At 34.4% G+C, this 18,101-nt stretch overlaps 1 protein-coding gene across 3 annotated transcripts in view; it reads left to right on the top strand.

The window, feature by feature from the left end:
• LOC149553405 (spatacsin carboxy-terminus protein) overlaps nt 1-5,250 on the top strand; it is a 185,624-nt gene extending 180,374 nt beyond the window's left edge. For all 3 annotated transcript variants that reach the window (XM_089788869.1, XM_089788870.1, XM_089788871.1), the window contains 2 exons: nt 490-828; nt 3,425-5,250. In XM_089788869.1, the coding sequence (XP_089644995.1) occupies nt 490-828; nt 3,425-4,174 (1,089 nt within the window). In that variant the 3' untranslated portion in view covers nt 4,175-5,250. The remainder of the gene's footprint in view (nt 1-489; nt 829-3,424) is intronic.
• The last annotated feature ends 12,851 nt before the right edge of the window (nt 5,251-18,101 follow it).

Raw genomic sequence — 18,101 nt, 5'->3', positions numbered from 1 at the left:
TTTGTTTTCAAAAGAATACTTTTATACTGTTCCTTATAATGTCTTAGACTGAAAACAAAATGCAATGTCTTGCTTAAAAAGTATCTTGAATAGGGAATGATATGAACTACCTAAATGGCAAAGAATTTGTTCAAGAGTTTGTTGTCAACCTCATCCCTTAGCCCCCCTTTCCCCTCCCTTATTTAAATTGGCAAACTTTATGAATCATAGATTTGAGTACCAACAATTTTTTCATCCCGGGTCTGTATAAATGCATTTTGCTTAACTTAGTCCAAATATTAACATGTTAACACAAGGAACAATATAAACAGCTCTTTTTAATTTTTTCTGTACCTTTCAAATATATTCCCAAAGAAGAGAATATCGATAAATATGTGAGACCCTTTCGGTGTTTCACTTTTACTTTTAGCAATTTTCGAGCTTTATAAAGAATGCTTCTAAGATGTTTCAAAAAAATTCAATGTACTGACATTTTGTCTGTGCTTCCAGGTTGAGCTGCTTATTTTAGCCCATCATTTCTACAAGTCCTCTGCATGCCTTGATGGTGTAGACGTCCTTGTGGCCCTTGCAGCAACCCGTGTTGAATCATATGTTGCAGAAGGGGACTTCTCATGCTTGGCTCGTTTGGTAACAGGAGTCAGCAACTTCCATGCATTGTATTTCATGTTAGATATTCTCATAGAAAATGGTCAACTTGAGCTGCTACTTCAGAAGTATGCAGTTGCAGATGCGACATCAGAATCAGCAAAAGCTATCCAAGGTTTCCGGATGACAATCCTTTCAGCCCTGAAACATTTCAATCCTGATGATCTTGATGCATTTGCCATGGTTTGTATTCCAAATGATAACTTCTTGTTAGGCTTTTCATAATGACTTAAATTTTTGGTCATGTGCTTACAATTTTTTGTCATGTTCTTTGTAAGGGAGATTAGCAATTACTTTACAATGATGAATATCCTTAGATGACTATGCTGAATATGGGCTTTTTTTATAGCATATATTCAATCCTGCTGTAAGCGGTTAATTGGAACTAGTTTAACACTGTCATGGGGGAACGTTAGGATGGGTGGATGCCGGGATGGGAAAAATGGGACCTCAATTCGGGGATGGCGGTTGTGGGGGTGGTTGTATACATAGCAAATTGACCCCTGAAATACTTGAACATATTGAAATTGCAACATGAACTAGAACCATTCAACATTTAACATAGTAACAATCAAAAATCAAAATTCAAATTATCAGCAAATATGATTTTCATTTGTATTAGTTCTCTATCAAAGTTTCAAGAATCATAAAGATGATTACGATGAGTAGCATGATATGAATCATGATTGATATCAAAATGAGTACAAAATCTAATCAAAACACAGTAAGGGATGCCTCTAATCATCCACCAAGCCGAAGTCCTTGTCACTAGAACTAATGGACTTCTCATGGTCAAGTTCCGCCAAAGGAACACCAACTAGCCGTACATCACTTTTTACTACAATCTCATTCTCATCAATATTAGATGGATCTTTTGGCTCTACATCCCATTGTGATGCAGGGCTCTCTTTGTACACGCGTGTCTTCCAATCTATGATATGCAAAACACTATGTACAACAACTAGCTTGTTTGCTCTTTTAGAGTAATTTTATTCCTCTTAACAGAGTGGATGAAGCTCTAAGTAGACCAACTCTTCTCTATAGATAAAGAACTAGAAACCTGAGATAGCAAACAAATGGTTGATGCGAGAAAAGTAACACTTCAGCTCCCTTAAGAACTTAAATAGGTTGTAAAGATGAGGAACTACAAATCTGAGATAACAATCGAATGGCCAGTACGGCAATCTTTGTCATCTTTGATCCATGACATTTGCGCCATAAAATCATAAGCTTATATGCCATACTTCTGATATCCATCTTTGCTAAATCTGAGTAACCTAGAACATTATAAGTTATACTATATTGTCATAAATATACCCAATAGTAAAACGAAAGTTATTAAACTCTAAGTAGTAAATAAAGAATATTGAATTACCAATTTTATGTAAGAGTGTTAAATTTTGTCCACTTAGAGCGAATCTCACCAACACCAACAGTATGAACATCATACATCTTACCAATGCACCTAAAGAACCCTTCCTTCACTTCATCATCTTGAAGTGGTGCAACTCTATCAAGCCTAGGCACACTTCATCATCTTGAAGTGGTGTAACTCTATCAAGCCTAGGCATGTACACTAAGGATTCAATGCATAGGCAACCATGCACAAAGGAGTTATCAACTTCTCCCATCCGTAGTGAATGGTGGCTTAATGTGCTCATTAGAGAATGCTAAAGTGGGGTCCCTCTTCCGCACAACCACCCTTATTTGGCCAAGCATAGAATGGATGCACTCATAAACCTCTCCAAAGGTTGGTACATCCACATCACTATATCCAGTCACCTGAAAAACTGGATTAATGATGGAGGCTGTATTTTGCATCACTCCAAAATTGATCACTCTTCACTGTGTCCTTCACCATCTTCCCCTTCTCTGTCTTGCCCTCAGCCCACCGAGTCCGTTCTTGTGTCATAACCCATGAGTTGCAGTGATTCTTGCAACTCAACCATTCTCTCCAAGACATCCGGGGGACTCCCATCTCGGGGATGTCCGGGCCTGTCCCCAGGTTTCACTGGTTGGAACAGCTTATTATTAAGATCAAACAAGATATAACAAAATTTCAAATAACTTTGCTTTAATACCCTCAGGCCAGATTTGTCAAGTGTTTTACTACGACTTTCTATACATAACCTTTTGAACCAAATTATTGTTGTCTTTTTATTTATCTGTATTAAATACTCCCTTGTTCTTGAACACAAAGATTGGATTCAATTAATTTTGCATCAGTTCTACAAGATCTAAGAACGGTTGTGTCCACTTACTACTAGGTTCTTCGTGTTAATTTTGGTTTACTAATTGTTGAGGAAACATAAAAGAAATTCTGAAAGAGAAAAAAGAAAAGTTCCTCCTACCTGCTCTAAAATGTTCTCCTCTTTAAAACACCCTTCCAATTGCGGCAAATAGTACTATATTCGCTCAACTATGAAAAATAGTTGAACCATTGTGGAAAGTATGCTTCCAGCAAGCAGTCAGGCAGTGGCTATGGTTTATAATATATACTAAACTAAAGGAAGTTATTTCAGAGTTCTAGTACTATATTAATAATCCTAACTTTTTGCTCTGTTAATGTTACTATCAAGACAACATTTGATAATAAGGATAATAGTGTTATTTAGTAATTCTATGTTCAAAATTTTAATTTGCTACACCTGCAGTCAATATAACGTGTGTGTGGGTGTGTGATTGCTCATTAGCAGTAGGCTTGTGCTTAAAAAATTAGAAGTTATTACTACAAACTTAGAAGAACAGAGAAATTAGCTAATTTTTTACTTTTGAACAGGTATATAATCATTTTGACATGAAACATGAAATGTCAGCACTACTGGAATTACGGGCCCGTAAAGCCTTGGATCAGTGGCTTCAGCAACATGATAGAGAGCACAGTGAAGAATTATTAGAAATGATGGGCTTCTATGTAGAAGCTGCTGATGTTTACTCCAGCATAGATGCAGGAAACAAAACAAGACGGTCTTGTGCTCAAGCATCATTGGTTTCTCTCCAAATACGAATGCCAGACACCATGTGGCTTAATCTTACTGAAACAAATGCACGGAGACTTCTTGTTGAACAGTCTCGGTTCCAGGAAGCCCTAATTGTGGCAGAGGCATATAATTTGAACCAATCAGGAGAATGGGTTCCAGTATTATGGAATCAAATGCTAAGGCCAGATTTAATAGACCAGTTCTTGGCCGAATTTGTAGCTGCACTTCCACTTCCACCAACTACATTTATGGAACTTGCACGGTTTTATCGAGCAGAAGTTACGGCCAGAGGTGATCAGTCACAATTCTCCCAATGGCTAAATTCTGGGGGCTTGCCACTGGAGTGGGCAAAGCATTTAGGAAAGTCGTTTAGAAGTCTTCTCAGGCAAACTCGTGATGTTAGACTTCGTATTCAGCTTGCAACAACAGCAACTGGTTTTCCAGATATTATTGAGAAATGTATTCAAATATTGGATAGGGTCCCAGAAACTGCAGGCCCTCTTATCCTGCGGAAAGGACATGGTGGGGCATATCTTCCTCTCATGTAGAATTATAACTTGTCAGGTAGCGTGGCCAATTGTTTGATTCATGATCGGATACAGCAGAAACTCAGGTTGTTTTGAAATGCCTACCAAATTCTCTTCACCCACAATTGTAGCATTGATTTTCTTGAGATGTATAGTATCTGTGTTCCGGCATCAGCATTGTCGAGTTTGTAGAGTACATATGAGTTGCTTTACCAGTGCCAATAATAGTGTACCAAATATGAGATAGTATTATCTTCTGCCTAACTTTTATCCCAACGCAGGAGATGCAGTATGCAAGTACGGTTGATTTTATGTTACCGGGCTTGCATTATCTAGGTGTATATTGGCTTTCTGTGATATATACGGTGGTATAGTCTACCAAATTTTGTAATATTTGAGATTCGATTCTTTCAGTTTCCCAGATGTTAGCACGGGAGATCAATGAACAAACATAACTCAAGCATGAATTCCCAACTGGCAAGGGTTCCGATTGCTGATGGTACATTTTTACCATGGGTTCTATACGGCATCCAAACAGTTTTGTTTCCATTTTCCCCATGCAGATGATTTTTTTTATTTGTTCAGAACCTTCGCTGCAAGGAACTGTATCTATATCGTGTACAAGGAATATTCAACAAAGTCATATTCTCTTTATAGAAAGAGTTCTATGGAATGACTTCACCTGGCAATTTGGACCCTTTAATATACATGATTTCAGTGGCGCTGTATGTAACTATTTTCATTCCTCTAGTAATATCTAGATTGATCATCGGCGAAGGTTGTTATCTCCATAAAAATCTGTTTCAAGGTATCCGTAGATTTAAATTTGGAGTTCAAACTGAAATCACATGGTGCAAATGATGTAATCATTTGAAAAAGCTTGAAATAGTGGTCAACACTACTCATTTGTATCAATAAGCATATTCAGTTTCTTATCAACTATTTTTTAAGGGAAACTATGAAAATTTCCATTATTTATATAGAATGCTTGCCTCCAGTATTTGGTTACGGAGCTTTCTGATCCTGTAATGGACTTGATCATTCATATATATATTTGATTAGAGGCTTATCAAAGAAACAAAATTCCTCAACCGACATTCTCCTTGGGTGTCTGTCTGATGGATGCCCGTTTGTTTAATGCATTCTGGATTTGAGACGTTGGAAAGAAATGAAATGATTTTTTTTTTTTAATGATGTGCACGAGATAAACAGTCTAAGCGATTCAAGTTTTAAAACAGCACAATGATCTGAAAATTCAGCGAACAAACTCGAACCACGGCTTGTGAGTGACAATTATTCTTTGCTGATTATGGTTTATGTTGCTCTTCAAAGAGATTAGGTAGAGAGAACTTTTCGATTATCAACGTGTTTGGCCCAGATGTCTTTATATGTCAGGAAATGATGTCATTCTATTTTTATCAACGTTGAAGTGCAGAGATGACAAACCCAGTCAGACCATTCCTCTATGGATGATTTCTACTTTCTTTGGAAGGCAAGATGGTGTAAGCTGATTCTTAGATTCTTATTTAGGGGAGAGGACCCAGTAGTTGTGCACCCTAACTTCGCGCTTCTCAAAATCTTATGTGAAAATTTCAAATCACTTTCATTTTTTGATAGTAGCTTATTTGGCAAGTCCCTTTCTTATAACTAAGGTTTCAGAGCCACATCATCAAATACGATGCCACACCAGCATGCTTTTTGTCAAAGTGTCCAAAACAGCTCAAAAAAAAAGTGAGACCAATCATAGTGCATTGGAGACCCCCATACTTGTGCAGCTGATGTGGCATCACACTATTGGTTGTTTTTTGGGAAAAGGGACACTTTTCATTCACTTATGAGTAATCATCATTAACAAAAACAACTTTAAAGTCACATCCATTGGTACAATCTTGTCAAAAATGTTGGATATTAAATCAACAAGTATGGTTATTAAGTTAACAACTATTGTCACAACTATTGGAACGTGCCCTCTCCCTTAGAGTATTTTAGCATTTGAATGTTTTATTTTATATTATTTAATTGATGGGCTCATAGGGAGTTGAAGTGTTTGACATAGTATCTCTTTTTTCCCTCAAAAGTGTAGTTCACAATGCCACTATTATTCTCTTACATATCTTTTAATATTCAGATTAACATCTAGACATTTGTGCGTATTAAATCATTGTCTATTCAATCATTTCTTTTTTTTCAAATATTTTTCCTTCTATTTTAGATTTTCCTTGATTACAATTACCACCTATATGTCATCCTCTTCAACCAAATAATTGTAGCTACCTTAATTGAGAAAGCTTTAGCCTTGACAAAGTTTTTGAAATTATTTGTTAGTTGATTTGTTTTTAATGTGGGATTGGCATTGTACCTTTTGTCTCGAAAAATCTGTTCAAATTAAGAAAACAATGTCCAATGTTATATATATTTTATTTTATTTGAAAAAATTCTTCTCATCTATTTTTAAATTATTACTAATTAAAAAATTGTAACAAATACTAACATTGTATAAGACATGTATGTATTTTTGATAAATTATAGTATAACAAGTTTATTTTTTCTTTAATTTAATTTTTCTATTGTCAATAAAAACACAATTAAAATAATTATTAAAAGATTTCTTTTCTATTAATTAAAAATAATAATATTCTTGAATGAATAAAATAAAAAATATATAAATGCAATGATAAAATTTAAAAAAACAAATTTTAATAATATCTTCGATACTTTTTATATCAAGAATTAAATAAATACTTTCTTAAATTTTTATTCTTACATAAAAATAATTTGGATGGGAGATTCCAAAGGGTGGACACGTGGGCTCAGTCATACTGACACCTGATGCACTAGCTTTGCCTTCTTCTGTTGTTCTTTATTGTATCTTTTGTTCTTGCGATGTATTTAGAACAATGTAGTAGCTAATTTTATGTGAACTTTGGTGGTACGTTGATACGTTCGGTGTGAGGCCCTGCCTCGTGAGGTATCTTTTTATTGTGTTTTTCTCTCTTTTTGGTTTCTCTAATATTAATAAAAATAATAATAATTTAAACATTAGTATACTAAAGTTATGATTACTTTTTTATTTATCAATAATGAAATAAATATTTTTTCAATATTTTTACTATCATAAAGACAAAAATATCGTGTATTTAACTAATTCAAATAACCTCCATAAAAAATTCATTAATAGAAAATGTATGTTATTTTTTAACTTAATTTTTTTATTAATTATTTTAAAAATTAAAGTAACAATAAAATTGTATAAAAGAAAAGATAAAACTAGTTATATAATTGTGAAAAAAAAATCTCATTCTAATTATAATAATATCCTTGAACAAAAGAATATATAAACATAGTAATTATGTCTTCACGTTTTTTTAAAAATATAATAATTTTTTAGAAACTTTATCTATTAAATTTGAGATTACTTTTTATCTGAACAGTTAAATAAATAGTTTCTCAATATTTTATTTTCTTAAAAAAAATTATCATCTATTTAATTAATTTAAACAAACTTATATATTTTCTATCTATTTATTAACAAATAAAATAATGAAAATAAAATAAGAGGCAAGAGTCTACAATGCAGTGATAAATTTTGAGCCTTTTATATGTGAAGTCTTGGGTTCGAGTCTACTTGAATTTAATAAAATAATAATAATTAATCACAACACAATAATAACTGATTTTGGATTTGGCCTCTGAACTATAAAAAAATTAAAATAAAGTATCTTTTCTATTAAAGGAAAAAATCAAAATTAAAATAAACAATTATAAGACTAAATAAAATAGATTTGTATTAATTGACAAAAATATTTTTAATTTTAATTTTGGCAATAAATTTTTTTAATAATTAAAATAATCAATGTAAAGTATCTATTTTATTAAATAAAAATACAAAAATTAGAATAAATAATATAAAACTCATAAATCTTTAAAATAATAAATAAAATAAAAATTATCAATTTTATTATTATTATTATAAATGTTCCTAAGATCTATGCATAAATCTTGTCATGTGTTGAATTTCTACCTATAAATATAGGATCAAAGTATGTTAAACAACCACAAATTTGATAAGACTCACATATTGAAAGATATTTGACATATTCATGTGAATGAAGTTCAAATTTGATTTTTAATTGTTAGTATTTTGGTAGTTGTTTATTTTGTACAGTGTTAAGTATCAATTGTTCATTCTATATGCTAATACTGCTAAAATGGAACTGCTGCGAGCACTCATATTCAGGATTTGTAAGTTTGTGTTTCAAGGTCCTTTGAATAGACCCAAGTTATTTCGTCAGAGATAACTTGTGACTTGGTAATATCTACTTATGTTTTAGATTATAATATTTTTGTGGTTTACTGTGTAGTATGATTTTAGGTTCAAATTAGTCGTCTGAAGAATCTTGCAATTGTTTTAAATTCAACTTAGTAAGTGATTATTACATGCATGACTGATTTTTTTGGTGGACTAACCTTTATTTTCTTTATTTTTTAAAACTTTTGATCATGATTTAATGGCTTTGTATGCAAAATGTTTCATTATCATCTCTATGATTGATATCAAAAGTAGATTGTGATAGACATTGGTTTATTTGAGCTTTACTTCGATAAGAATTATTTTCTTGCAAATAAGAGCTTTTAAGCAGTGTTACTCTGGTTTTCTCTTATTAAATCTATAGGTTTGCAATTATGTGGAGAGATTTTGGCAATTGGTCATCAAAATGTTTTTCATACCTCCTTTGGGATGAAGGGGAGTTCTATGTTCAAGATTGGATAGCAATATATGAGAAGGGTTCACTCAATAGTTCTCAAAATATTAAACAATCAAGTGGGTGTTGTGGTTTCACAACCCACGCCTCATTTCTTAGGAGAAATAAGGACCTCCTAGTTTTTTTGCTTTCCTAGATCCCTAGTCTGGGGTTTGAGTCTTTTTTTAGGGTTCTACCTAGAGTCTAGGTCTTGCTTGGTCCTTTGTTTGAAGAACTCATTTGTTGGAAGCTAAGAATTTTAGAAGAAAATGTGATTTTGGAAGGTAAAGGGCCACACTAGCACACCCTTCAAGGTGCACTAGTGCGTTAACTATGCTGATTCAGAGCACTTCCCTCTGGAAGTACGCACATGCACAGGTGCGCACCCCTAGAGCGTGTGCTCCATCCTGGGCCTATAAAAATGCGGGACCCCACCTTCCTTCTCATTCATTTTCTTCTTGTATCTACTAGCAAGTGCACCTTTGCACCCTCTGAGGTGCGCCATCTTCAAACATGCACACATAAACACAAAATACCAAGTAGAAGGTGTGCACTTGCATACTTGTCTAAGGTGCGCAAGTGCACACCTTTACTCTTCATTAAAAAAATTTTAAAACCTTATCCTACACCTTACATAGCTCTAGCAAAGAACTCTAAAGACAATGGTGCACATGTGCACACCATGTCCAAGGTGCGCAAGTGCACACCGTTGTTTAAACACTTAAGAAGCCTTTTGACACTCATAGATTATGGTGTGCACATGTGCACCTTGTCCAATGTGTGCATGTGTGCACCATTCTTAGAACACCTTTGCAAAGAATAAGGGTGCGCACATGCACACCCCACAAGGTGCACAAGTGCACACACTTAGAGTTTTAAAGCTTAAGCAAATGGCTAAGTGCACCTAGCCCACCCTCAAGGTGTGCAAGGTGCGCCAAAGGACTCTGTATCAAAGACATGGATAGGGTTTTTACTAGTTTCAGTGATGTTTTAGGTTTCTAGGTCTAGTTTTTAAAGTAGCTAGGGTTTGTTTAGGGTTTAATTTCAACCTTTAGGAATAATGTGTTTCTATTTTGAGCATATATAATGGCTTCCTCCTCATCCTCCCTCGCAGTGAAGATTGCTCCAAAAATAGTTGTCTTTAAGTTTTAGGGTGTATAGACAAAATCACACTTCCAAGATGCAAATTCACAAATTCAGGACACTAGATTAGGTCATATTGATTGGAATGCATTCCTGGTACTCTGCAACAAACCGAATGAGAGGTCCCCGATGGTCTCAGCACTTATCAAGTCAGGGCTAGTTAGTGCGGCCTCACATCCTACATCAGTACAATCTTCAGAGCTTGTTATGACCTTGGTAGAGAATTATGTGTCAGAGGAGAGAGTGGTGAAGAGCATGATAGGGGAGATTGACCTGGATCTAAGACCGAAGAATATCAAGAAAGCTTTCCATCTCCCAAGGGAAGACCAATATGTAAGATTGGCTTATCATCAATCAAAGAGGTGGTACAGGGATAATGAGTAGAAAGCTATAGAAATCATTCAATCATCATATTTGATTGATAGAACACCCATGAGACGAAGAGCTGGAAAAGTTGACATGACTAAAGGTACATGAAGGACGATATTAGATATTCCATTGTGCTTTTGAGCAGAATCATGGGTTTGCCAGCAGTAGGACACTTGAACATTTGGATGGTACATTTCATCGAGACCATCAAAACGACCAAAATGCCAATTGATTGGGCCACAATTCTCAATGAGAATTTAGATGAACAGCTGGTGGTGGTCAAAGCTAATGCAAAGTTTTATATGACATCTTATTTGGTGTATCTATTAGTAGTAAGGAACATGGATTATCCAAGATTGTTTAAGAGGGGAAGCATGCAAGATGCTAATGCATGGTCTCATGTGGTATACCCCTAGCTAGTAAAGAAGAAGCTCTTGGATTAGAGGAAAGAATATAGAATAGTGAATGATCCTTTCATTTTTGTAGTCATCCAATTCATTGAGGGGGATTATGCAAAAAGGATGTCAACAGAGGCAGCAACAAGGATTGTAGAAATAGGCACCTACTACATTCAGTTTAAGACATTCACCTACTTAAGGGTAGCAGGCACAACTGTGGATCCAAAGAAACTCTCGAGATATCTGATAGGCTCATTTTATTGGATATTGAGAGACAACTCTCATATGCATATGATAGAGTGAGGAAATAACATAGGAAGCCTTGGGTATGGCCCATCACCATAGGTTTGTTTGGACTCAAGCAGAAACATAATATCATGACTTTTGATTCAAAATGGGATTGGTATTCCTTGGAGGTCTATTAATCCCCTTGTCCATGTTTTGACAATATTGGCAAAGTTCAATATTTGGTAGGAAAACAATTTGAACATGAAGATGCCATAGAGGATCATTGGATGAATGCAATAGATGACTACGATATATGGATAAGGGATTATTGTATAATTACTCTTTATTTGGTAGGTAGTGCCTTGAAAATAAAGGTCCCATTGAAGGTTGTTCAATAAGACACTTTAGATGTCTTGCATCCCCTATATAATTAGGATAAGATATATGATCGACTAGTCATGAATGCAGAAATTGATAGAGAAGAAAATGCAGATATGAATTACAGGGTGAGGCATATCATCTAGTTGACCAAGGAATAGACTAAGAAGCCATTCAAGTTGAACTAGGTTCCTCAAACAGTAGTCTTAGAGGCCACAACCCGCCCAGTAAAGGGAAGAGGGGGGAAGTTATAGTACCGACATTCACAACCCAATCTCTAATTAGGCTTGAAATGGTGTATCAGCATGATAGGGAAGTTGGATACTTTAAAGTGGAAAAGGGAAATAATAAAAAGAAAAGAGTTTCTCCTCAACAAGTTGAGCCTAAAGTTGAAGGGACTCAAGCCCAGAAGGCAACTCAAGCACCTGAGAACCAAGAGCCCAAGAATGTAGAAGCCACTCAAACTCAGGATAGTCCGCAAGTGCCACTGCTGAATAGAGACAAGGACTTGAAGAATAATAAGAGGTATCCCCAAAGAATTATCAAGAGGAAGAAGCTTCTCCATCAACTCCTAAGAGAGCCAAGACTAAAACTCCAATCAAAAGGACCAGAAGATAGAAAGTGCGAAGAAAGTTTATTCCTATTCCTTTAGTCCCAGAAACCATTTCTAAAGAGGATGAAGTAGATGAAGAGGATAACCTTCCCTTGAACTAGAGGACTTGTCTGGCTAGGGCCACTGAGGCAGAACAAAGGAGTTCTATGGTAACGCAACCATCTATTCCTAGACAACCTAATTAGGTTACAACTTTAGAGGATGAGTAGCAACAGTGGGTTGAAGAACAAGAAGGTCAAGGGATTGATGTCTTTAACATGTCAGATTTTGACTTCATGCCTATGGGTACTAAACTCATAGGCGACAAGATAAGGGATACACCAATGAATCAACTTTTACAAGAAGATTGGAGTCAATTGCCACCTTTTCCACAAGGACCTCTAGGTACCCCACCATCACCAAGTCAAGATTTATCTTTCTTCGATAAAGGTTCAGCCATTCCTCTCCCTCCCATTAATGAAGAGAAAGTACAAGTTGTGCATGAAGAAGAGCCACAACAATGCCGATGAAGTATCAAAAGAGGGGCAAATATATGAACAACCTCAGCAAACTTCTCAAGATACAGATGTGAGGACTATGAATCAAGACACATAGGGATGCTTGATGTAGATCTCTCACCGAAAGAGAAGACTTCAGAGAGGAGAGACAAAAGAAAGGGTCTAGCGGTACAAACCCCCTCTTCAACTAAGTATATGTCTTTGACAGGAACTACTCCAAGTTGGTTAAAGAGAGAGGTGATGGTTAGGCAGAAAAGACAGTTGTATTGTAGTGTGGATGATGGAATGAAAGAATTAGTTGAAGTCCTTAAGAGACTTGAGCTACCTATGGGTGATGTGGGGAAATTGGCCTTCATTATGAAGAACCAAAATCAAGACTTGTTTTCTCATATTGCCATCCCTCCTCTACATGCAGATATTGAAGATCTGAGCCTGAAAGATTATCAGATTAAAGAGGTCTTGCTGGAAAAGCCCACTGTGGACACTGCTAAATTGTTGATCAACACAGGAGTTAAAGAAGTGTTTAGACACTTGGAACAAGATGAGTCTGAATTGGTGAGGCTCTAAAAGAAGAATGAGCTTTTAAGAGGCTATTTGCATAAAGTGGTTGGTCCTTTGGACCCTAATCATCCTGAGGGACTCTAGGTGCGACACTTGATAGGAAGGAGAAGGCATGTGTACAATTGGATCCATTTTTGAATGTGTCAGAAATGGTGGAAAAGTTTTGAGGAAAAAGGTGTGCAGATAATACAGAGAAAGATTAAACTATTGCACCATATGCAAGTTATTGTAGAAAAGTTGGTTTCTATACTAAATTAGGATTTTGGATTGATGGACGAGGTACATACTTGGGGTAAAGACCTTCAAGCATTACAGTCAATAAAGGGTTAGAGGTATCGTATACTTGTGGATGTATATACAGGGGAAGAATTGGATAAGATAGATGATTGGATTGAGAAGATTGCTACTAGTAATACAGTAATGGAGACAATACATGTAGATATTCATAAACTCAAGGATCAAACCCAAGAGTAGATTTTGGAAGTTGAGAAGTATTACAACGATGCTTGCCTTGACATTTTTGAAGGGGATAAAATCATGTCTATGCAAGTAGTTGTCAAACAGTTTTGGAAGACCTTTGAAGAAGCTTTGACTAATGAAGACATTAGACAAGCATTTAAGATAGAGGAGGCGTTGCTAGAATTGGATGTAAAATTGGAAGACTTTTCGGAGACTTGCATAGAAGTGAGCAACTACTGGCAAATAGTAAAGAATAAGTATGATGCTTTGGATTTTCTGGATGCAATCCAAGTGACGGAGATCATAGAAAAATTTAAGAGCAAACATCCAAACATAGCTTTGGTATGAAGGGGAAGAAAACCTAGAAGCTAGAATTTCAATTTTGAATTTCAGTCATCCACTCACCATCCCTTCTCCCCCTCTCACCAATTCTCAATAGACCCTCAACCTCTATACCCTACTTACCCTACTCACTATAAGTAGATTTATCATCTTATCTAACATTGGTATGAATCAACAAAGGCCTCTTTCTGAAAAAATACATTTATCTTCAACTGAGCGAATTCTAGTAGGTTGCAAGATTGCCTGAAACCTTGGAGTTGATCCTAGATCAGCTTTTCAAGATAGGAGTTTGAAATTATTCTTGCCCTTAAGCATCATACAAAATGATAGGTCGACAATGGACAACTAGAAAACATGAAAGGACACTTGAGGTTATGCTCTAAATCAATTTTTTTTTGAACTCAATAGTTTGTCACTTCCAATCATTAGATTTCCTATGAACAAAGTAAAGAGTGTTAAAACTCTAAAAGGAAAGTCACTCTTGCCTCAATACAACCATGATAAATGGCAAGATAGACAAGAAGACTTTGTCTTAGAGGCATCCTTCAATGTCACAATGAAGGAAAATAGACTTGATGGTCCCTATAAATTTGGGAAGCAAGATAGTCCATGATGGTTTTATCTAAAATTTTCACCACTGGAGTAGGTTGAGATACCTTTTATTTTCTTGTTTCTTGAGTTATTGGGTCCATCTTTCATGAAAAAAAATTGTGGTAGAGTATCAATTGGGCAACTCTATTTTTCATGTCATAACTACAAGAGCCAAAAAAACTCTTTGATTGCGACAAATGATGCATGCAGTAGAAATTACTTGGATGATTTGTTCAATTTTACATAGTTGGGCATATAGATAATTAAGTTAAAACATGTACAAAATTGCCTATTGGCTATTCCCTTGCACCTCCAATGGCGCAAGTACTGATGATAAAATATCTTGGTTATTTTCTATTTGTTTCCCTCTTAATATTGTGGTGTTGTTGCCTTGCGCCTCACAATTCAACACCATTGATGTGAAATACTATCTAAATAATTTATTTTTCTTGTCTTCCAATCTTGTAGCTTGATTGAAGTGCATTTGTTTTTAAAGCATGTATACAAAATTCCAAAACACCTTATTATTTTTTCTCTACAAGACTCCCAACTAGGATTGCTATGAAATCAAATCCCAACTATTTGTATTCATTCACCACTTACAAGGGCTACCTTTCAAACTCAAACTTGCTTCTTTCTTCTTGTCAACACGACTCATTTGTATCAATAAATATATTCTATAATTTTCTTATTAACTCTTTTTTATGAAAACTATGAAAAGTTCCATTATTTAGATAGTTTGTTTGCCTCCAGTATTTTAGTATGATTGTTAAAGAGAAAGGTCATTGGGCTTCTCATATATGTTGATTACAGAGCTTTTAGACCATGTAGTGTACTTAATCATTCATGTATATATTTGACTAGAGGCTTATCAAAGAAACATAATTCCTTAATTGACATTCTCCTTGGGTGTCTGTCCGATGAATGCCTATTTGTTTAATGCATTCCGGATTTAAGATGTTGGATAGAAATGAAATGATTCTTTTTTAATGATGTGCACAAGATTAACCAATCTAAGCGATTCAAGTTTGAAAACAACAAAATGATATGGAAATTCAATGAACAAACTCAAACAAAACTTTTGAGTGACAAATATTCTTTGCTGAATATGGTCTTTTGTTCTTCTTCAAAGATACCAGGTAGAGAGAACTTTTAGACTATCAACATGTTTGGCCCATATTTCTTTATATGTCAAACATACTGGGAGATGATGCCATTCTGTTTTTAGCAACCTTGAAGTGTAGGGATGGAAAATCTAGTCAACCTTTTCCTCTATGGACGATTTTCACTTTCTTTCAAAGTTATAATGGTGCAAGCTTAACTTTTCATTAGATATTTGAGTATTTTAGCTTAAATTTTCATTTTATATTCCTTTATCAATTTATTTATTTATTGATGGGCTCATGGGGAATTGAAATGCAAATTTTTTTTCCCCAAAAAGTGTAGTTCATAATGCCAGTACGATTCTCTTACACATCTTCTAATATTCAGATTAATAGTTACACATTTCTGCGTATTGAATCATTGTCTATTCAATTATTTGATTTCTTTGAAATATTTTTCCTTCTATTTTAGATTTTTTAATTTTGTAATTTTTGGCCAATGATGACCACCTATACCTAATCCTCTTCAACCAAATAATTATGGCTATATTAATTGGGAAATCTTTAGCCTAGACAAAAATGATTTTATAAGAAAGTGGTTTTAATTTTGAAATTACGTGTGATAAAATATCTTGGTAATCTTTCTATTTACCTCCCTCTTAATATCGTGGTGTTGTTGTTGTTAGAGTAATAAGATATTGCTTTATTAATTAAATCATTTTGATTTAATTATTAAGTCACTTATTATCTCTAATTTACTTAAGCTAAATTTTAGGCATATAATAATTATTTATTTTATTATTTATTATCATGCAACATAAGTTTTACCGTTAGGGTTTTGATCTCCTTTTATAGGGATTGATCTCTTTGTAATTTTATCACCAATACGTTTCCCCTTTTTTTCGACCTAAATTTTCGACCAAAGGCCATATTGGCCTATGAATTCTTCTTTTTTTCTATTTTTTTTTGGTTTGATTTGGTCAAAATTTTGACCAAATTAAGGTTTCCCAATTTGGTCAAAATTTTAACCAAATCGGGTTCAATAGCAAAAAAGGAAAAAAGTGGCATCGCATTTTCTTTTTTGGCTAGAGGAGTTGTTTGGATGCGCTATACATGTATGCGACCCATTTGAGGTAAGTAGCATTTTCCATCAATCAATCCCCTTATATGGTTGTTTATGTTTGAATTTTCAGTTGCCATTGGAGATTTGGTGTCCACATTTAGAAGGAATTTATATTTATATGAAATTTCTCGTATGGTTTGCAGTTTGAGTTGCCATTGCAGATGTTTGACAGGTTTGAGTTGCTTCCTTCATTGTTTGACCGAAAGACTTGCTTGGGATTAAAACTTTGGCCCTTTCAAGTGATATCACTAAGTGGTAGAAATCTGCAAATTTTTGTTTGTTGGGTTTTGTTTTACAACATAACGCAACCTTAGATTTTTCTTGAGATGGCTATGAAAATAATTCTTGGTTATTAAATGGCTTGATTGGAATCAAAATTATTCTTTATTTGGTTGTTCAAAGGTTTGAATGGAATAAAAATTAATTTATTAGGTATTCAATTTTAAGCTACAAATATAGAGTTTCACATAACATATGGCATAACATGTAGAGTTGTAAGAATAGATATTTTAACACAAAATTTAGTAAACTGCAAAAACATTGTAGCTCAACAAAGCTTTAATTTATGAGCAAAACACAAGAATGTCCGAAAAATATAGTCTAAATACTAGCCTTGGGAAGGATTAGAAATGACAACACTTCAATCGTCTCTAACATCTAATATTTGGGGATTCTTTTAGTAAAAGAAGGAGGTTTTTCTGGTGTACGAACGTATACCCTTTGCAAACCCCGAGACTACCAAATCAAAGATAGGAACATGACAACTCTCTTTTCTAGCATGCCAAATTTGTATACAATGAGAGCTACGTATGATATTAGTAGCAGCTACAAGAAATGTTTTTTACTTTTGCAATGGTCTGCAGACTCTCTGTACAATTTAAGCAACATTATAGTTTTCAATGTGGTGCACTAGAAAGCACAATAACTAAAATATGGAGATAAATGTGTTTAGGAATCTTTGCACTACTAATTTGATAATCTTTTCATTGAAAGAAAACAAAAAAACATTTACAAACTTGGGGCAGACTTAATTGGAATATGGCAATTCGTATGTATACCCTTACATCTTTGCTTCTAGCGGGTTGTGAAAAGATAATTTACAATTATGGAGAGGGAACATAGTTCCGTATTGAAAATATAAACATTTTATGGAGACCAACAACTTAGATACATCACATGCTTTAAATATTCTTCACAATATGACTATTGTTTCTTCTTCTCTGCTAACCCTTTTAGTCATCACTTTGAAATGTAGTTCAGAGTCTTCACATTCAACAAAATTTTATTCTTAGCAGGTTTATTTGAAATCATTCAATTTCATGAGCACATAAAAATCTATTAACATTTATAGAAAATTCTAATGCTATTTTATTTTGCACACATGCCTAATGAAATATTTGT

Source organism: Cupressus sempervirens, chromosome 6 (assembly GCF_028749045.1).
Source record: "Cupressus sempervirens isolate cs-2001-9-10 chromosome 6, ASM2874904v1, whole genome shotgun sequence".
Taxonomy (NCBI): Eukaryota; Viridiplantae; Streptophyta; class Pinopsida; order Cupressales; family Cupressaceae; genus Cupressus; species Cupressus sempervirens.
This window is presented reverse-complemented; position numbering and strand designations above follow the sequence as displayed.